The sequence below is a fragment of the Gracilinanus agilis genome, chromosome 5, assembly GCF_016433145.1.
Source record: "Gracilinanus agilis isolate LMUSP501 chromosome 5, AgileGrace, whole genome shotgun sequence".
NCBI lineage: Eukaryota > Metazoa > Chordata > Mammalia > Didelphimorphia > Didelphidae > Gracilinanus > Gracilinanus agilis.
Genome location: NC_058134.1, coordinates 161383427 through 161406180, shown reverse-complemented (window position 1 = coordinate 161406180; position 22754 = coordinate 161383427). Strand labels below are relative to the sequence as shown.

The following is a 22754-nucleotide window of genomic DNA, read 5'->3' as shown; positions in this document are numbered from 1 at the left end:
ATATATATGTTTATATATATATATATTTAAAAAATAAATGATTGTTAACCCTTATATTTACTTGTTGTCTTCTTAGAATACAGGAAAAAAAGATGTTTTCTCAATTGGTTTAGATTTATTTTAAAAATTCTAAAATGTTAAATAGTATTGACTTTTTTTTTCAGACCTGCAGTACTGGATGACTTCGTTGGTACAATAGATTTACCTAATCATGGCTGCACAATTCCTGAAAAAACAACTTGTAGTGTATATGGATGGGGATACACTGGATGTAAGATATTTAATTTTCAATTAAAACGTTATGTTGCTTATATAAGTAGAATGATTTCTCTTTAAATACCCCATTATTTATCTACTTATAATTTTCATTATGCATTTTTTATTTAAGTAATAAACTTCGATGGTCTCCTTCGCGTGGCACACCTGTTTATCATGGGGAATGAGAAATGTAGTCAGTATCACCAAGGGAAGATCACTCTGAATGAGTCTGAAATCTGTGCTGGGACTGAGAAAATAGGAACAGGACCTTGTGAGGTAAAGCGATGTATAAACTGAGAATGTCTAATAGGAATGATGTTCTCTGGCCTATTTTCTTTTTTTTTTTTATTTTCTCATATTAAAAACAAAAAGTTCGTACCAAGCATGCTATATGATTATGCCAGAATCAGCCATCTAATTTTATTAATTATTATTCCATGAAAACATGACTTTATGAAACAAAATTACAGAGGAAGTTAGTTCCATAGCAGTAGCTGGATGCCATTTCTACAGGCTTTGCAATGTTACGGAAGTGTATGATTATAAGGTATTAAAGGCTTTATGGAATGGTGCTTATTAGAGTAATTATATTCTTTGCCACCCTTCCCCCAGCCACAAAACAAAGAAAAAACAATGTAGTTTTATTACTTAGTAGAAATCTCATGAGTATTTAGAAAGTAAAAGGAATGACATCTCAAGCTGGAAGAAAACCAAATCTAAGGCTAGGCAAATCCCGACACCTCCAGCCCACATCAAATATATGAGAAGATCCTCTGAAGCGAGATTATTCCCTAAGCCTTGACTGTGTCTCCTGCTTTCCAAACTGCCGTTCAGCGCAAGCCTGGATGTTAGGGACTGAAGATAGTTTTATTTGGGAGTCCGAATGAATGGCTTTGCATAGCCTCGTATGAGTAACATGGAATATATTAAATTATAACGACCTCACCTTTCTTGTCTCTGACGTAACACTGAGATGCATGTCATCTTCCAGGGAGATTATGGCGGCCCGTTGGTTTGTGAGCAGCACAAAATGAGAATGGTTATTGGCGTCATCGTGCCTGGCCGTGGCTGTGCCATTCCCAACCGCCCTGGGATCTTCGTTCGAGTAGCTTATTATGCGAAGTGGATTCACAAAATCATACTGACATACAAGGTACCTCAGGCATAGCGGAAATAAGTGTGGCGAGAGCCTCCACCCCTACAGCTCCCTTTACAGAGCGCATGAAACTAAAACGTCACATATAAAAATCCTAAAAAAATACTTGATTGTCAAGTTTATTAAGATACTCATTGGTATTTATGAGTGTTTTCTGTCATTCTGTCTGTCAGTGTTATTTTGTAAATGTTGAAGTGAATTAAGATATATGCAAGTATAGTAACATATCTCCTGAAGATACTTGAATGGGTAAAAAAATGGCAAAGTTATTGCTAGATGATAAAAGAATTTTAAGGAAACAGATCAGTTAAATTCCTTATACCACTTTCCAAGTTTAATACCTTAATAATAAATGACAATTTTAAATATGCCCAACTCACCACCATTACATAGTAACCTCTGTCTTTAATGAGTTCCCTTAAATTACATTCCATTGTGTCACTTAAGCTAACCATTCTCATTTTTTCCATACTTTACTCTTTACCACCCTTATGTGGGCACACGCAAATGGTCATGGCATATGTTCATGGTCACGACCATTATGGAACTATGTAATTCTGGTCTATTGTCAGGCCATATAGCTATTTCTGAAATTAAAAAAAAAGCACCGAAATTTTGTTCAAATAATGCAGTATGTTGGCACTTCTAAAAGTTAACTGGCACCCCAGGGACCACAACCTCCTTAACATTAAGAAGCTCTATTCTCAGTACTGGCAACTCTTAGCATATTTGGTGTTGTGTTGATGGTTTTTGTTCTCTTTTGCAGAAGGAGGGTAGAATGAACATCCGTATAATCTTTCCCTACTCAATTTAAGACCATTTATTTATATAAGTTACTCAAAACTCTTTACCTAAAGAATCCTTTAGATTCTATGTAGGTTATAAACTAAGAGGGAAAAGTTTATTTCTTCACTAAAAAGATCAAAATAGATTATTCCTTTTTCTCTATTTAAACAATAAAGCAAGTTAATTCTAGAAATTTATAGTGCTAAACAGGGACCAATAATATCTTGTTATTGAAAAAATTTGGTTAGTACTGAAAAATATTATTTTAATCATGTTGATCAGTTTTATAAGTAGCCCCTAAAACTAGACCTATTGAAAGTGGATGGAAAATACCTCTTCTGACCCAATATTCTCTCAGAGATAAAGCAATAGATTTGGAGGCAAGAAGACCTTAGTAGTTCAAATTCTGTTTCTGCCTCTTATAAAATATATGTTAATGGAAAGCCTCTTAATTCCTCTCCAGGGCCTAGTGCCTAGTCTTTAAAATAAAAGAGTTGGAATAACCTGATCTCTTTGTCCATCCTAGCACTGAGACTATCATTCTATAAAGGTAAAGTTGTTCAAATGAGGAAAGAATGAAATTATACAGCAAATCATTTTAAATTATGAAACTGGATCATTATAGTGTGGCATTGCATCAAGTTCACTTTGAACTGATCTATTCATAAGCTACAAAAGATTTTCGATGAAAACTTTTGGTTAGTTTTTAATAAAGATCAGCAAGGTCTTTTGAGCTATATTTTCATGTAGAGATTTTGTTTGGAAAAACATAATCTGAGTTCTCATTGATTGTAATCCATTACGATAATGAGTAAAGTGGCAAATTTCTCCTGAGAATCCAAATAATCCTTCAGAATTTGAGATTTTAGGGAGCTGAAGTCATTTACTTATTTGGTCTTGGCAAGGTCTGATCCCTAGTAAATTTAGTTGTTCTCTCCTCTTCCTCTCTCCCTCCTCCGCCTCCCTCTCTGTGTCTGTCTGTCTGTCTCTCCCTTCTCTCTGTCTCCCTAGACAATTAGGTCTTAGATAGCTTTAGCACTGTGTAATCTTTGACATGATCTCTTTGAAACTATATTAAAGTATTTGTGATAGGACCAAAAAAGAAAGAAAAACCTGGTTGTGAGATACTTATTCAGTGAAAGATGTTAGAACTTAGAATGATGTACTGGTTGATATCTTTCAAGAGAAGAGCCAGCAGATTTAGTGACTGTCATTGTAAAGCAAGATGAGTCTATCTGATGGTTTGGTTTTATTTAATTTAACTGAACATCATTTTAACCTGGCAAAATGCAGTAGGCGGGAAAGAAGATATTACATATGCTTAAATAAACTTCCATAAGGTAGTTATGGCCTAAGTATCATTACTTGCAGCTCATATATAATTGCCTACTTAAAAAAAAGTTTTATACAATGGCTAGCTCCTTTAAAAAAAAACTTTTTCCTTATATATAAAAAAAAAACAAACATTTTCCTGTCAATTATTGTAGGAAGATGAATAGATGGGTAAAGCAAATGTACTTAGAGACATGACATAATTCTGTCCTTTTAAAAATGTGTTCTTTATTCTCAAAAACTGACCCCTCTCCCAACAAAATCTGATATTATTTGTTATCTTGGTTTAATTCTAAGATGACCTTCATTTGTTTTAAAGGGAACTTTGGAAGATATATTAGGAATTTAAAGAGAGAGGGAATGAGAACAAGAATTCAGCTCACTATTACTATAATGGGTAATTGCATTGATAGTTTTTGATAAAATAGATAAAATCTATTTTTGGTTGTTTTTTATCTTGAATAGAATATAACACTAATACAATTTATATATTTTCTTTGCAACTCTAAGACCTTTTGGGGACAAAAAGGAAATAATCAGTTTATTAGGATTAAACTGTTTTATTTTGAGCTGTAAAGAAAACCTTCTTAGATTAAAAGATTGCAAATGATTTCTGTTTTGACAATTTTAAAAGTGAATATTTCCTAAGTGATACTTTTGTAGGTATTCTGCTCTACTAAAAATAAAGATAAAAAAATTTAAAATATGTTATTATCCCTCTGCTGGGCAGAAGGCATACAACCTTTTTATATGCTTTTATTGGGGGGAGGTGTTATTATATGATGTGTAGGAGTTTTTTTTTAACCTGTTTTCTGTGGCAGTGCCTCAGTAAAATGGTTTATGTGGAGTCAAATCTCTATAACAGGCAAGAGCTTGCTATCCAAGTGTTCAAGTGATTTCGAGATATAAGAAGGAACATGAGACACTGGAGGGCAAGAAAAGAGAAGAATAATGATGTGATAGCAAAGTTGTACTTCACTTATTCCTGTGAATATTTCTTGTTGGTACCAATGGTACTGTACAAAGTGAATGTTATAGCCACAGCTTTATCTTTAAAAGGAACACTGTCAAGAAAATGAAAACAATTTATTTGTTCAGAATTAGATTTGCATCCAGTACTTTCCCAATATTCCTGTGCAATTTGCTTTTAGAAAAGAATTCTAATAATATTCATGAAGAAGAAATAATGTAATAAAGAGAATATTTGACACTATATATAGCCTATTGATAGGATGCAATCAAAATCCCTCAATAGTTCTTTGTAGTTTATGAAGGTAACCCTTTTGAAGACAAATTATTCAATATAGTTTGTAAATAAGCTTAATTGAGAAAAGAGTAGTTTCATTTCAGAGAAACAGCTCTTGTGCCTTTGTATATGTTTTTTTTTTCATGAGAGTTCAAAACCAAAGTTAATTTTCAATCTTTAAAAATAAGAATGACCCTTAATTTCAAACAAGGAAAAGTAAGCCATGAGAAATCTTTTGGATACTATGGGCCTTGACAGTGCGCCTTTTAAACAGGCTTATTTCTATTTGCACAGAAAGTGTTTGTCTTTGGGAACCCATAAATGAAATACTGTGGATATTATGACCATTTGTCTTGCATGTAAATAGGAAAATAATAATGCTGCCTATTGAATGGGTATAGTGGGAAGCTTACCCAAACAAGGGAACACTGTGGTTATGACTTGTATTATAAATTTTCTGTAATTAATGGCATCATTATTAGTTAATAAAGTTATTTTTGTAACCTTGTTTATTATATTATTATAATTAATAATAAAATATTTTACCTAAATGCTTTATGTCTTTTATTTTAATCAACTGCAGTATTTGGATAGTTTGTTTCTTATTCTAGGAAGAAATCTAGTGAGATCAAAACAGATGTTTATAAATAGTCAACTTTGCATACCTTGTAATGAGAAAGTAATATGATCTTTATCTAGACCTTCAATACAGAAATTTTACTATCTTCTTATTCTACTCAGTACAATTTATTGCCTTGGGCAAGGTGCTAACATTCTGGATTTCAATTACTTCCTGTGTAAATGTGTAAAACATGCTCCCTTTTTCTCAAGAATTTTGTGTCTTAATTGATAGTTTAAAATTGCTGCCAAGGAACTTGTGATACAATCATCAACCAAATTCTAATGTAATATATATAATTGCTGGTGTTTCACAAATTTCTTAAAAGAAAATGATTTTTTAAAAAATAATAGAAGATGATATAAATGAAAGCCATTTCTCTACTATTTGCAAATTAAAAAAAAAGTTTTACTCACTTGAAAGAATAATATAGCATATAAAAAAGGTGCCATTCCATTTCAAGGAAAAAGGAAAGGTTTCACTTTTAAATTATATCTTAGGAAAAAAAGCTTATCATTTAGATTTTTATCACAACTACTTTTGTTTAATTAAATATAATATTTACTCTGAATTTAGTAATATTTATTAATGAAATGAAGTTTAATCTTGCATTCACCATTGTACCATTTAATAATTCATCCCCAAATTCAAAAGAAATGTACAAAAATACAGAAATAGATGTTCATTTCATTGTTTGGGGAGTTTTATCCAGCAGTACAGATGAAAACTCATCTATACCCATCTTTCCCTTTGGGACTATGAAATATATCCTCCCAAAATTTCACCACAGTGGAATTTCTTTGTGTTCTAGAAATTTTACTTAATCTTTTGTCAACATTGCAAGAAAGCAATACTCTGGCTATTCATCTCTCATCACTCACTGTTGCCATGAATTAAAAGATGTATACATGAATTTTCTTGAAATTCTCTTTCAGATTTTTAGTTTCTTTCCTTTCCAAACACAGATCCTAATTCCTGGTTCAAACTGTACTACATGATGATTTCAACATTAAATATTGGAAAAGTCCTGAATACTTAAAACTGCACTGTCTTTTTTGCCCTTCAAGGTGATCCAATGAGCCTGTATTATTTTTCTTTTTTTAGAAAATCTATGCTACTTCATTTTAAAGTTGTTTATCTCCTTAGGGTGAAGTTTCCTTCGGTTTACTTTGTAACTCTACCATAAGCCTTCCATGCTTATCATAGATAAATACCTCAAAGAGATTCCCACTTCATATTCACCAAATAATCTCCCTCTAATATGCAATTCAATGCAAATCTCATCTTTCTGGGAGCTCAACACATTCTTTTTTTTAATAAGAGATTTATATGGACACTCATATTGGTTGGAATATAATGGGGGATTGGCCAATAGGGGCTATCATCAGTGGAGCATGTAGAGACTACCACATACTGAATATTGATGTGGATCCTTGGGGAACCAGCTTCTGAAAATGTTTCCTATGTGTAATGGAAGGGTCCTGTTCCCTCCCTTAGAAAATGCTATTGGCTTCTAAAAGGCAAAATAATAAATCAAATAAAAATGATTTTTATTAAAATTATTAAATTAAATAAAAATTAAATTAAATTAAAATATTAAAAACTATAATATTAACAAAAGGTTAAGAATTCTTGCTTGAAATCCACATAATCTTAGAGAACACGAGTGGCAAAGAGATAACTCACAGCTCCTGAATTCTGGAAGTCTTTTTCTTCCATTTTGTGAGGTTTACAAGAAATTACCCCTAAGCAGGAGGAATCTGCATCCAATCTGTCCTTGGCTCCCCTTGCTGACCCTACTTCCAGGCTATTGTCCTCTGGGTGGGGAGGGGATGTGAGGATGCTGATGGGAATATGGGAAGTCAGAAATCCTTTAAATCTTTCTAAGCTTCTAAGGGGCTCCTCTGATAAAAATGAGTAGAAAGCGAGAGGAGGATGAGAGGAGGGGAGGGAAAGAACATGAATCATGTAACCATGGCAAACTATTCTAAATTAATTAATTAAATGAAAATTTTCAAATTAAAAAACAAAGCAAGTAGAAAGGAAGGAAACAAGAGATGAGGCCTCTCCTTTCACCATTGCCTACTCACTCATTAGTTCCTTTTCAGAGGGTTTGTTGGACTACCATGCTTACTCTATCTTCTCTATTTTATCTAGTTCTAACTATCCTGATAATTCATATATGATCCCTTGGACATCACCAGTGTTACTTGGTATTCATTACTCCAGTTTGAAAGACTTTTGACGCAGTTTAAAGCTGACAAGTGACACATTTTATCTTTAATTGGACTGGAATGATTTGATTGAATCAACATCAGTTGACCCTGCCTTTGCACCTATAGTTTTAATTCATGGTTAGTTATTGATAATAATTTCTGTCATTTATTTTAGGATTGTAAAGTTTTCAGAACTGTTTACAAATGTACATTTTACTTGATCCACACAAGTACTGTATGAAGTAGGGATAGATAATCTACTTCTCCTTTTATAGATGAAGAAGTGAGGGTTCAGATGTTAAATGGTCACAGAACCAGTAAAGTATTAGAGGTGGGATTAAAAGCCAGCCTTCTTCTAACTTCAAATGTAATATATTTTCCACTGCTGAACACCGACTATATTATGTTAAACAACTAAAGTTAGAGAATTGGGGAGTACAATACTAAAGTCCTGAAGTTAAGAAAATTCCAGATGATATGATGTCAACCTTACATTTGTCAAGACTAAAAACTTCTCTATTAGAAACATTTTTAAATGGCTCATTTTAAGCCTGTTAGCATCAAAATGCAATTGTTTCATGTTTTTTGTTTTTTTATTTTTTTCATGTATTTTTATTTTAAAAGATTTTGCCCGGGAAAACTGGGTGGCTCAGTAGATAGCCAGGCTTAGAGATGGGAGGTCCTGAGCTCAAATATGGCTTCAGGCACTTCCTAGCTGTGTGACCCTGGGCAAGTCACTTGACCCCCATTGCCTATCCTTTCCCTGTCTTCTGCCTTAGAACCAATACTACGTATTAATTGTAAGATGGAAGATATTTTTTTAAAGGTTTGGCATATAAGTTATAGAAATTTTAGTGATGACTTGATTAAATTCAAAGATGATTTTATAATTTATTGGCAACTTAGAAGGTTGGTCAGAATAGAGTATCTGGGCTATAATGAACAATTTTGGTATGTAGGAGTATCTCCTACTAAAAGTTGACTATTTTAGAGCTTTCTTTAATTTTATTGCTCAAGTTTGAATTAATGGATACTGTTATTTTGAGATATTTTATTGGGCACATATAGACCATGCAGCTGGATAAGATAGGAAATATGGAGGTTAAAGTGTTAGTAAATTTATGTGGTTGAATGTGGGTATTCAAAAGAATTTTTTAAAGCAAAACTGTGCTTTTACTTACTAAGGATGAGGGAGTTTAGTTTATGGTACCTAATATAGTTTAGATTATGTTGGTTGAACATTTTCCCAGCTGGCTTTCTTTTCTGGAGACTGATGTCATAATACTGAGAGAAAAAAAAGTATCACATCAACTCTTGCTAAAACATCATGCGTCAACAGCAGGACACTCATTACTTATGTGCAAATGTGCCATCTGCTGTGCATTGAGGAATTGCACAATATTGTTGCTCAATAAATTGGTTAGAAGGATTTTTCATTTCTTTACTAAAAGAGAAAACATTGGGAGTATGTTGCAATTTGTGGTGGTAGAGAAGAGGACTTGAATTTCATATTCATTTTACATGATTGTTGAAAAGTTCATCAACACAGAGTCAGTTAACAACCATTTATTGAAATTTACTCCGCATACAAATTTAGTCACCAACTTGGTGTAGATTGAAGTTCCAGAAATAAAGCATGACAATTCCTGCATTTTTACCAATGATAATGTCAAGGTTCTGTCTTGAGTTCTCTTCTTTCTTTAAATGTGCTGCCTAGGAGATTTTGGTAATTTCTCTGAGTCCAAGTAATATCTCTGTGCAGATAATTCCCAAATGTAATTCATCTCTCTTTTGTGCTCCAGACTTTTACCACTATTTAAATGTTCCATAGGAATCTCAAATTCAAATTCATCATATCAGAAATGGACCTCTTTATCCCAGCCCCACTCCCACTCCCTTTTTCTGACAAATTCTTTTTGTTGTTGTTGAAGGCATCTTTATCTTATCAGCTCAAATCCATAACCTCAGAGTCATTGTTAACTCTGCTCTCCCTCATCCACCCTATCCTAAACTACATCTTTTCAATTTTACCTTTAAGACATCCTTTGAATACCTCTCCTCTCTACTCACAAAGACACAATCCCAGGTTCTCATCACTTCTCATCTGGACTGTTATAATAGACTCCTATTAATGTTCTTGCTTCAAATCTTCAACTTATTGTCCACATAATGACCAAAATAATATTACTTAGACACAGATTTAAACATGTCATTCAATTTATTCAAAGTCTTCAATTGCTCCCACTTACCTAGGTAATAAAAATACAAACTCCTACCTTGGCAGTTAGGCTCCCCACAATTTTTTTCTTTTTTATCCTTTTAGTCCCATTTCATAAGTCCATTTAATGAACTTTATGTTTGAATTAAAAGGGACTACAAGTTCCCCAAACTTGACTCACCATCCCTTCTATAGCCACAGGCCATTCATAATACCAAGAAAGTACAACAGCATTATCCTTGCCTCTCAGAATCCTTGTATTCCATTGAAATGCTACTTCCCACATGCCTTCCATAATGCTCATAACTTTCTTTCAAATTATTTTATACTTACTAATATGTGTACGTAGGGAGAATGTTTGCTCTTGGAAGGCTGAGATGATTTCATTTTATTTTTATATCCCTAATATCTAGAAAGTACTTTCTACATAGTGGGCAAAATGATAGAGGAAGCAGCCAGGCTCTCCGACATTCCCTTTCAAACAACTTTAAAATAATGCCTCAAATTGAATTTTGGAATGGAATAACCAACAAAAGATCAGAATGAGACTTTTTCCCAAGTAAATACAATTTGGAAGATTAGAAGGAAAATCTGTGACTCTAGGGTAGGGACTAGCCAGGAATTCCTGTAGCAACATCACCTGTTGGCTGAGGAGGCAGCAACAGCAGCAGCTTCAGGAACTTTTAAGCCAGAGATGGGAAGGGGTTTGGGAAAGTGGTCAGAAAGAGATTACAGGTTACTTTGAGCTGGCACTGAGTGCAGGACAAAGTACAGTTGTCAAATCCACTGCTTAAAACTCACTTCTGGGTCAAATTTAAAGGGCAGAGAGGAATGTTTTGAGAGCAGAGATTCTGAGGATCAGTATAACATTCTGTCCCAATATAGCAGGGGTGCTGAGGAACAATATCAATTATAGTCAGAAGAGATCAGGGGATTTTTCTGGAAAAGAACCAGAATACACACTGGGGGAGAAGTGATCACATCACTCTCTGTATCATGCAACCTTGGAAGCACCAAAGATTTCTAACCCCCTAGAACAAGCCCTGAAAATATCAGTGAGAAAAAACCTAAGGCTTCGGACAGTACCTCTTCTCTCCATCCCAGGAACAAAGCCCAACTTTAATATAAAATTCACAGTCTGGAAATGGGCTAGAAAAAAGAGCAGATGATAAAAAAAAAAGAACCTTACTCTAAAATTGATGCTAGTGACAAGGAAGGTAAAGATACAAACTCACAAGTAAACAATGAAATTGAAACATCCACAAGCAAAAGCTCCAAGAAAAATGTACACAGAATGTGGGCCTAATAACATTTCTAAGAAGAGCTAAAATTTATTTTCAAAATCAGAGTAGTAGAAGAAAAATGGCAAGACTAAATAAGAGTGAGGGAAGAAAATTATGAAAAGATAATTAAAAGCTTGGTAAAAGGGGTACCAAAAATACTGAAGTATTACTTTACAAAAAGGAATTGACTAAAGGCAAAAAGAAGTACAAATTAATACCTAAGAAAATAATTCTTTAAATGTTATAATTGGGGAGTGGAAATGAGTGACTGTTAGATACCATGAAACAAGCAAAAAAGAAAACAGTTAAATAATGAAAAAATAGAAGAAAATGTGAAATATTTCATACTCAAACTTTCCCCCCAAATTACACACACACACACACACATGCACACATGCACGCACGCATGCTTGCATACACACATATCACCTAATTGAATATAGGGGGAAGGGGAAAAAAGAAAAAGGAGGGTGATAATAGAAGTTGCATAAAAGAAGGTAGTAGTCAGAAGCAAAACAAACTTTTCAGGAAGGATGGTTTTAAAAAGAGAGAAGGATAAACAGAAGAAAATATTATGGAGGAAAATAAATAGTTAATGATCATAACTAGAATTTTATAGGCATGCATGAATTCACCCAGTAAATACATTGCTAGCAAAATAGATTAGAAATCAGTATACAAAAATATGTTGTTTATAAGAAATACACTTTAAACAGAGAGGCATACACAGAGTAACAATAAGGGGATAGAAAAGAATTTATTATGTTTCAGCTGATGTAAAATAGACAATCATGATTTTAGACAAACCAAAGGCCAAACTATATATAATTAATAGAGATAGACAGGATAATTACATCTCACTGAAAAGTACCAGAGATAATGAAGTAATATCAATACTAAATATATATGCACTGCATGGCATTGCGATCAAATTCTTAAAGGAAATGAATTACAGGAGGAAATAGAAAAAATATATCAGTAGGGAACAGAGCTAAATAAATTTAACCCTAAAATAAAAAAGAAAGAAGTTAAAGAGATAGAGTGTTAGAAAAATTAGAAAAGATAGACCTCTGGAGACAACTGAAAGGGAATAAAAAAAGAGTATAGCTTTTCTCAAAACTGTACATGACACCTTCCCAATAACTGGACATGCATAGGGCATAAAAACCTTACAATCCAATGCAGAAAAGCAGAAATATAAAATACACTTTTTTAAAACCACGAAGAAAGGAAAATGGCATTCAGTAAAGGGCTATGAATGCATGGATTAAAATTAATTGTAAAATCATCTATTCCTAAAGAATGGGTGGGTCAAAGAATAAACCATAGATAATCAATAATTTTATTAAAGATAATAACAATGAGACACAATATTAAAATTTGTAGAATATAGTCAAAGTAGTGTATTTAGGGGAAAACTTATACCTCTAAATGCATATATCAAGAAAAGAAAGATCAGATTGATGGATTGTGCATACAACTAAATTTTTTTTAAAAGAACAAGTTAAAAATACCCAAATGAAATTAAAATGAAAATCATGAAAATCAAGAGATTAATAAAATTGAAAGTTACCATTGAATTAAATAATAAATCAAAAACAATAATATAAGATGATGGACTAGGAATGAAAACTATTCTCAGCAATGCAAGGATCCAAGACAACTACAATTCATGACAGAAACGGATATCTGCTGCCACAGAAGGAACTGATAGAGTCTGAATAAAGATGGAAGCAAACCCTTTTCCACTTTATTTCTTTATATAAGTGACATGTATCTTCTTTTACAACATAATGAACATGGAAATAAGTATTGCATGATAGCACATGCATAACTTTTATCATATTTCCTGATACTTCAAGGAGGAAATAGGGGAATGAGAGTGAGAAAAAATATGAATCATAACATGTAATACAATTATTGTTAAAATTGTATCTACATATAACTGAAAAAAATAATTAATAAATATATCAGGTACTGGTTCTATAAAAAAGTCAATAAAATAGATAAACCACTGGTTAATTTGTTCAAAAAAAGCAAGAAGAAAACTAAATTGCCAAAATCAAAACTGAAAAGTATAGTATACAGCACCAATGAAGATCAAATAAAAAAAAATTGGGAGTTATTTTGCCTACTCATATGCTAGTAAAACTGATGGTCTAAGCACAGATTAACAGAAGATGAACTAGAATGCTTTAACCCTATCTTAGAAAAAGTAATTAAATGATCAAAAAAGGAGCTCCCTAAGGAAAAAATCCCCACGGCCGAATGGATTTCTAAATGAATTCTACTAAACATTTAAGGAACAATTAATCCTGATATCATATAAATTATTTGAAATAATAGATAAAGAAGTCCTACAAAATTCCTTTAATGACAAAAATATGACTTGCTACCTAAATCAGGGAGAATAGAGAAAAAATATTGAATGATCTCCTTAATGAATAGCAATGCAAAAAATTAAAAAAAAATACGAGCAAGGACATTATAGCAATAAATTAGAAAGACCATACACTACGACCAGTACAATTTATACTAGGTATGCAGGGCTGGCTCAATATTAGGAAAATTATAAGCATAATTTTTCATATCAATAACAAAACAACAAAAATCACATGAATTTTGAACTCAAACATTTTTAAAAGAATGTTAAGCATAAACATATATTTTAAAATGAAATGAGTTTAATTCTTTTTAACTATTATCTCCTCAAACCAAAATTATCTTTAGCCAAAAGATTAACACTTTTTTAATGCAAAACTTCCTCTATAAATTGATATCTTCCTCTTGAAAGAAATCCTCCCTAATGTTCTGATTTGACAGTCAGAACTAACCACCAAAATTATATTGTACAACTATCTCAGTCTCAGAATCCTGAGGAAACATCAGGTTCTTCTGACATATCCCCACCTGTACATTGTCTCTAATTTTTTTTTTATTTTCATATTACCACTCTTTGTAAGCTTTTATTGCCTCTTGTTTTATCTTCTACCACACACAAATGGGTTTTCTTTGTCTAGTCTTTTCCCATATGCTATAATTCAATAACTAGTTCCTAATAGAATCTTTCTCAAATTTCATTGTTATTAGCTTCAATAAAAGATTTTAGATTTAGAGTTTGAAGGGCCATTAAACCTTAGACATTACCTAACCAAATACCTTTATTATATGGAAAAGAAAAATGAGACTCAGAGAGGTTAAAGAGGCTAATGTGAAGCCAAATATCTGGTAATAGACTGAGCACAGAAAATCTAGAACTCTTTTCACCTCTTCTGAAAATTTCAAGAATTCCAAAAATAATAAATTAATTAGTATTTAAAATGTCAACATAATTTTAGTTGCTATATTACACATACACTCCTAAAAAACGTGGTCGAAGACATGGTTCCTGTTGAAGCCTGAAGTACAGTTAACAGGCTACTAAAATTGAGAGGCACTCATCCCATTTAAACTCCTCCATCAGTATTCCTCAATTGACAAATGTTCAAGGCAGTTTTCACAGGATGAAATCAAAACTATCAATAAGCACATGAAAAAGTGTTCTAAATCCCTCCTGATTAGAGAAATGCAAATTAAAACAACTTTGAGGTACCACCTTCGACCTTCTAGACTGACCAATATGGCAGCAAAGGAAAATGATAAATGTTGGAGAGGATGTGGCAAAATTGTAACACTAATACACTGATACTGGAGTTGTGAATTGGTACAACCATTCTGGAGGGTAATTTGGAATTATGCGCAAAGGGATTTTAACAAAATGCCTGCCCTTTGATCCAGCCATACCACTGTTAGGTTTGTACCCCAAAGAGATAATAAAGAAAAAGATTTGCACAAAAATATTCATAGCCTCACTCTTTGTGGTGGCAAAAAATTGGAAGATGAGGGGATAGTCCCTCAATTGGGGAATGGTTGAACAAATTGTGGAATACTATTGTGCTCAAAGGAACTGGAACGACCTCCAGGAATTGAAGAATAACATATGATTGATCACATGGTTCAATAGGAATATGATTAGAGTTTTGATGTTAAAAGATCCCTCTCCTGCAGATACGAATAACACAGAAATAGTTTTTGAACAATGCTACTTGTATAACCTAGTGGAATTGCTTGTCAGCGCCAGCAGTGGGGCAAGGGTGGCAGTGGGAAGGGAGGGATCATGGATCATGTAACAGTGGAAAAATATTCTAAATTAAAGCAAATTTTAAATAAACTCCATCAGTGGGAAAAACAAAACAAAACAACAGCACTGTTTGTCATCTAATTAACTGGAAGAATTAAATAGGAAGCTACCAGTTAGTAGTCTTCCACTGGTGGCTTCACCTAAGGGTGGAAGCTTTCTCTTGTTCTCTTATAGACTGCCTAGCAATAATCTCAAGTTGTCTTAAGGTCTCTGATGATAGGGGTCTAGAGCCTTTGTGTCTCTCCATCTGGGTTTTTATTTAATGGGGTCTCTCCACTACACAACTGATTTTATTTTGAAAAGCTGATTTGACAACTTATTTAATGTTTCCTGTCCTAGGTGCATTTGTAAAGGTTGTCCTCGGCATAAAAATATTAATGGCTCTAGTTCTCATCCTAAACTCTTTTTTTTTTCAATTTAGTCTTCAAAATAAATGAGAAAACAATACCATTTATATTTAGTGATGATTTAATTCTGTATGTATGGTTAGGCCTGATTTTGTGATCTCAGTGAAATTATTAAAGTACAACTTTGATCTTAGAGGTTTATTTAAAATTTTTCCTAAATTGCTCATGTAATAATAACTAAAAACCATGACATTTTCAACAAGTAAATTCTTTCATGCCTTCTTCCTTTTATTTTTTGTTATTTTCCCTTCAGAGCTTATTGTAGTCATTATCAATTTCAATAATAAAAAAAGGTTTTATTAGGCAACATTGCTTAGGTACTAGTGGACATATAAATGGATACTATAAAGTCCCATTGAAACATTTACATGTCTGATGAGTTAACTGTCACAATTAATAAGTTACAAAAGACAACTATTTTATTACTAGACTAAATAACCATGTACCATAAAGACAATTGTCTTCAAAACATAACCACTGAAATTTCTTCTTTAAAGACAAAAATGGGAAGTTTTGCCATAGAAAAATTAAATCTTCCTGTCTTTTAAAATCATCCAACTGTCCACTCCTTCCACTAAAATGAATACATATACACATCCCATATTTCAATGTTTGTTCCCTATTTTTTCCAATCTTGGGAATATTTTATCCTAATGTTATATATAATTCATGATTTTATGTAAAAGTTAATCCTATTGACTTTAATGCAGGCAGTTCCAGATGGTAAAAGTCTCTCTTCTTCTGTGTTTTTAAAAACATGGCTCTATATTCACCTTCTCTAAGAACTGATTCAACGTTAAATTCTATCTGATGTGCACTCCAGTTGGCCACTGTGTATGACATGTTCCCTGCCCTTAAGTAATGTAAATACCATTGGAAAGATTAAGGCACTAGAATAGAACAATTACAAGACATTAAATGCTAAACAAAATAGAGTAGGAGTTCAGAAAAGGGAGAGGTATGTGGGATAGTATATTTACAGGAAGTGAGGATTTGACTTTAGTCTTGAAATTATTCATTTACAATGTTATATTCATGGAATAACTGAACTTAGAATATTAGATGTAGAAGGGAATTTAGAGATCCTCTAGTTCAAACTCTTCTATAGGTGAAGTAACTAAATACCACAGAAGCAAAAATTAGTGGAAGAGCCAATATTAAAACAATAGCTCCTTTCAGCAATACTATTTCTAGGTCTGTATGCTAAAAAAATTAAAGATTGGGAAAAATATATTTGTACAAAAATATGTATAGCAGGGATTTTTATGTAGTGGTAAAGAACTGGAAATATAAGGGATGTTCAACAATTGGTGAATGACTAAATAAGTTGTGGTATATGCTTGCTATGGAATACTATTGTGCCTCAAGAAATGACAAACAAGATTATCACAAAATCCTATAAAGTGATCCAAAGTGAATTATAAACAAAGGCAGAACTTTGTACATAGTAATAACTATAATGCATAAATCAACTGTGAATGATAACTATTACCAGCAAGCTAAGGATCCAAGACAATTCCAAGACACACACACACACACACACACACACACACACACACACACACACACACACACACACACAGATATCCATAGAAGGAACAGACTGAGTCTAAATGCAAAATAAAACATACTATTCTTAACTTTATTTTCTCCATGAATTTTTCTCTAGTGTAAGCAATATGTGTCTTCTTTTACAACATGATAAACATGAAACTATGCATTATATTATAACTTATGTGCAGCCTATATCATATAACCTTCCTTCTATGGGAGGGAGGAAGGATGGGAATGGAGAGAGAGAACATGGTTTACAACATATCAGAAAACGGATATTAAGAAATTTTATTGACTTGTAATCTGGAAATTTTTTAAGCCTGGCTCTTATACATTAGAGCCTTTACCATCAAACCAAACTAATTTATTTAGTTTGGCCTTCTTGTTCCTCTGTACCTTTTTCTCAAAAAACTCCTCTTCTGACTAGTTCCTGGGAGCCTATTTAGAAACCCAGAGAATTAGACCTGAAAAGTTCTTAGATAACATCTAACAGAGGTCTTCATTTTATAAATGAAGAAACTGAGGCCCCAAGAGAGACTAAGGGAATTGTCAAAAGTTTTATAATGTACAAGTTGCAGAACTAGGACTATACCTGGTCTTCTGACTTTATACAGGTCCCTTTACCATAATGATTCTTCTCAATGACTTACAAATATTTTTTAAATTTGGACTATACAAGAAAATGTAAATGGAATGGTGACAAATGAATATTCCTAATAATAGAGCACTTTTAAATAATTACTAATATTTTTATATTATTATAAAGGTTTCAGATAAGTAATATTAAAAGAAACTTAGATATATTACAATACATATATTGTTTTTGTTTTTTAAAAAGTAATCATGATTTTTGTCTCATACTTTCAAGCAGATATTCATTTTGAGCAATATGGGATTCATTAGACAAATATATAGAGAATGAAATAAATATTCTAAAAGACCATACATTGACTTCATACTAATGAATGTACCTCAGTTGAGAACAAATGCAAGAAAATCAGCTTTAGTATGTTTAGGGTTTTCAAGGATTCTCTGCAGAGCATCATCAACAATGCAGGACTTTCTGTTCTTGTGATACCCAGTGAAGATATCACAATTTTTAGCACAAGAAGATACACATAATACTTTGTGGTTTACTTAGCTTTTACCTCACTCCAGAACAAGGGTATGCTGTTAAATATTTAAAAACTGGTTAGAGAACACCCTTTTAAGTTTAATTTGCATTATTAATATTTTATTCATCACATTATTAAGTTGATAACCAACAAAATAAAAAACCAATCCTTAATGGGTAGCTTTTCAATGAATGTAACTGATTTTTAAAAATCCTTACCTTTGGTCTTAGAATCAACAATTAGTGTTGGTTCCAAGGCAGAATAGTGGTAAAGGATAGGAAACTGGAGTTAAATGACTAGCCCAGGGTCACATAGCTACAAATTGTTTAAGGCCATATTTGAGCCCAATCTCTTGGCTCTCAATACACTGAGCCATTTAATTGCTTCGTGAAACCTTTAAATGTAAAAATCAACTTTTGAGAGCTGGTAGGAGCCAGCTCCAGCATACTTCTGTTCCATTTGGAACAATTTGGAACTCCATTTGGAGTAAATGCAGCTATTATGACACACACAATTCAAATCACTGATCATTATACTTTGTGGAAGAGATATTGTTAGTTCTTTCTCTTTTTTTGAAAATTATGCTAAATAGTTCAGTGAAGCCAAGATGGTGGAGTGAACTAAAATAGCTCTGTGTCACCAAGAGAGTCCTCTCTAACCAATATTAAAATATCACCACAAAATGAATACAGGACTGAAAGAACCAACAAGGAGACAGAGCAAAACATCTTTTAAGAAAAGAAAAAAGCCCAAAAGGTAGGCAGAGAATATCTGGGGCACTGGGGCATGAGGAGAGCAGAGACAGCAAGAGGCTGTAGCAAGGAGGAAAAAGCAAGCCAAGAGTAAATCACAACCTCCTCTAGCCCATATCTACTATCCCAGGTTTAGAACCTAAAGTCAAACTAACATTCAGAACCTAAAATCCTGCCTGGGCAAATAGTGGTACAAACCAACCCACATCCCTTGAAATTTCAAACCTGTGGAGAAGTCTGGAGTCCCAGGTCAGGGCAAACTTTTTCAGATCAAAATGAGGTAAAAATTATAATTAACAAGGGTCCATGGAAAGACAAATTTAAAATAAATTGAAAATTAAATAATCTAATTCTTCAAAACTGGTGGGTCAAAAAAGAAATCATAGAAACAATTATGGACTTCACTGAAGAGAATGACAATTAGGAGATGTTGTGAGGAAGATTAGTTTAGGTATTGATTATGTATTGATTAGGAAGTACATAGCAGGAAGGAGCTGGATCTGGGAATTCCAGGTTGGAATGAAGGAGCAGGAAGAGGTGACTTGGCCCTGAGTGAGGACTCCATTAGTGGTGGGAAAAAACTGTTGCCAGCCTGGGAGACCTCAGAGCAAAGGAACATTCTGATTTTCCCTGGGATCCTGTGTGGTGTGGCATCTAGCAAAAAGGACAAGATCTACAGAGCCAACGGAGAAGAAGTTTGAGTTCTGGTGGACAGTGCTTCAAGCAAAACCCTCACTACTTGGTTCCTGAGACAACTTTGACTCCTGGCATCCAGAGATCATCAGTGGATTGCAGTGAGAATCCCAAAGCCACAAAAACCCCTAGCTGTACTCAAGCCTGGCAGGTTCCAGGTCTGAGGCAGAGACTCCATTTATAGCTCTTTGGGCCCTGTTAGTTTAGATCACTTAGATAAGAGTAGAATAAGTCCTCCCATTGCCCTGTGGTTTTATCCTTTAGATTTTAAGTATAGAAATCCCTTTCCCGCCTTTTAGTCAAACATAATTAAAGCTGTTAAGTCCCTTTTACCTTGTTACCCTGTTACTATACTCTGGCCTAGTGGAAGCTGAGTGACAGTTAAGATTAACTGCCATTCCTGTGGGAATCCAGTAAACTCTGGTCTCTCCACCCTGGTCCAGTCTCTCATAAATCCCAGAGTTTGATCCCACAAACCACTTAGTTTATTATAATATCCCTGGTGACCCCATTACCTTACTTATATTTTCCACAGAGACAATATATCAGAATCTATGGGATATAGCCAAAGCAATTCTCAGGGGAAAATTTATATCTCTGAGTGCCTATATCAACAAAATAGAGAGGGAGGAGATCAATGAATTGGGCTTGCAACTTAAAATTTAATTAACTCCTTGAGGGCAGGAACTAGTTTTAATTTGTTTTTTTGATGGGGGGGAAGTTAAATTTTAAGTTAATTCGTTTTTTTTTATTAAAGTCTCTCACATTTTATTGACACTGACAGTAAGTAGCACATGAAAAGTTTATTGGAAAAGCTGGTGACAGCATCCCTACCCAGCAGGGAAGACAGAATTGCCGCTGACTGCACAAGGGATGAGCAACCTCTGGTACTCCAAGGGCAAGTGTCTCTCCACAAGTACATAAAGGGAAACTTCATCAGTCAGCAGGCCCTGCTACTTTATCAACAGCTCCAAGTCATCCAACAGCACAATTTTTCAGCCTCCATGGTAAGCGAAGGTCTCTAGGTCATTGCACAGTGTCCTGAAATACTGGTCCAGACACTTCATCAGGGTCTTGGAAGCTGACTTCTCCATAGGCATTTTGGCATAGTAGCTGAAGACTTTACAGTAATGGTCCAAGCTGGCCTTGTCTGGATCATGGGGTTGCCTAGTACCTGTGGCACAGCGCTTTGGGGCACATTTAGACTGGGTAACCTTGGAGGGCAACAGGACAGTATTAGTATTAGGAGGTGCCAGAGAGGCAGGCTGTGAAAAGGAATGCTATTGTTTGGCCTGGAGAAATTCTGGTGTCTTCATGCTAAGTTCTGAGACTGCAGCCCTTTGGGGGGTTTCTATGTCCTCTTCAGACTCTTCTGCTTGATCCACCATTAATCTCTCCTCTTCTTCTTCTGTTTGATATGCCACATCAGACTTTGCTACAGCTTCCCTGGAGATGTTGCTTGTAGCAAGCACAGAGTAGGCAGAGAGGTAGCTGCTTTGACTTGGCCTTCCTGTCCAAGGTCTGACTTGTCTTCTAGTAGACATGGAGTTGGTAGAGAGGGCACGGTTTTGGAGGGGGCTTTTTGGCCAAGACTTGATTGCTCTCCTAAGACCCTTCTTCTTTCTTTGATTAGCCCGATGGGTTGTGACTCTCAGCTGCTGGTCCTTGGTCAAGCTTCTCCTAAAGCCCAAGGAGTAAGGACTTGACTGGAAGAACCTAGCCCCATCCACAAGCATGGTGCTCTGATTAGAATGATGATCTGGGAGAAGAGTCAGGGGGATGTCCTTTAGTCTGTGTTCAAACGCCTCCATGTCAACTTTATTACGGGTCTGTGGCCTTCTGGCCAAGCCAGGCCTTTCTACAGATTCAGGGGACATAACTGTGGCCAAGGTCAGATTAAAGGACCTGGTCATTGAGGACTTGTTGGCTGAAGCTCTCTGCTCCCCAGTGAGATCTGAAGAAAGAGCAAGTCCTTGATCCACTTTCTGTTCAAACTCAGACTAGAACTCTAAGGCAACACTTTCTCATACTAAGAACCAGTAGCTCTGGAGCTAAACTGACAGAGGGCTCTGGCTCAGGGAGCTGCAGCTCCAAGCTGTTCCACTCACTTTCCTCTAGCAACTTAACAGGTTCTGGCTCCTATGAATTCATCAGCACTGGTACCAGGACAGAGGCTTCTGAAGCAGTCTATAGAATTTTCTTCAGAAGAATACTGGGTGGGCCTTTTTCCAAGAGGTCATAGTGCTCAACAAAGTCCTGATCATGAGCTCCAATGTCCTTTGGCTGAATAGGTACAGTTTTTTTCTGCTTCCTCAGTGTGGGGTCTGAAGAGGCAAATAGGCTTTCTGTACAGCTCCTTGGTCTACTATTAGATGAGATGGGGGAACTTAAAGGATGCATCTCTAGTACCTGATGAAGCAAAGTCCTAGAGGTTCTTTCATTCTCAAAGAGAAACACCATTTTGTTCACCAAGGAAGCCAACCAGGGTTGCGGATCTGCCTAAATTCCCTTCTTCCAAGCCCTGCCACAAGCACCCAAAGTTAAATTCTTAGCATCTTACACAATATCTTCTACCTAGTTGACAATGTACCACATTCTATTGTATTTTAGAATTGAATTATATACACTTGTGTTCAATCTTACCTCTGACACAGAGGTAACTTACCTCTCTTTCAATCTGTCCAAGATAATAATATGCATGCTACTTACTTCACTTGAATGTTGGCAAAGTTCAAATGCCAATGTATTTTAAGCATGGTATAGACATCAAGTATTATTAATGAGTGCTTATTTAATTCAGTTCAACAAATTCAATTTTGAGTTGAATAGGAAGGACAAACAGAAGATTAATCTAAAGTGTAGGTGCAAGTAACGTACATGAAAAACTAAGGGGCAATAAACTCACAGTTCATATTGCAGGTACATATGAATTTTCATAC

At 34.4% G+C, this 22754-nt stretch overlaps 1 protein-coding gene and 1 pseudogene across 1 annotated transcript in view; one reads left to right on the top strand and one right to left on the bottom strand.

Moving 5' to 3' along the window:
• The window catches only part of HGF (hepatocyte growth factor), a 95232-nt gene extending 93755 nt beyond the window's left edge, over positions 1-1477 (top strand). The window contains exons 13-15 of the mRNA XM_044679054.1: positions 165-271; positions 389-534; positions 1250-1477. Of these exons, the coding sequence (XP_044534989.1) occupies positions 165-271; positions 389-534; positions 1250-1426 (430 nt within the window). The 3' untranslated portion in view covers positions 1427-1477. The remainder of the gene's footprint in view (positions 1-164; positions 272-388; positions 535-1249) is intronic.
• Positions 1478-20645: 19168 nt separating this feature from the next.
• LOC123249990 lies at positions 20646-22275 on the bottom strand (annotated as a pseudogene).
• Positions 22276-22754: the final 479 nt, after the last annotated feature.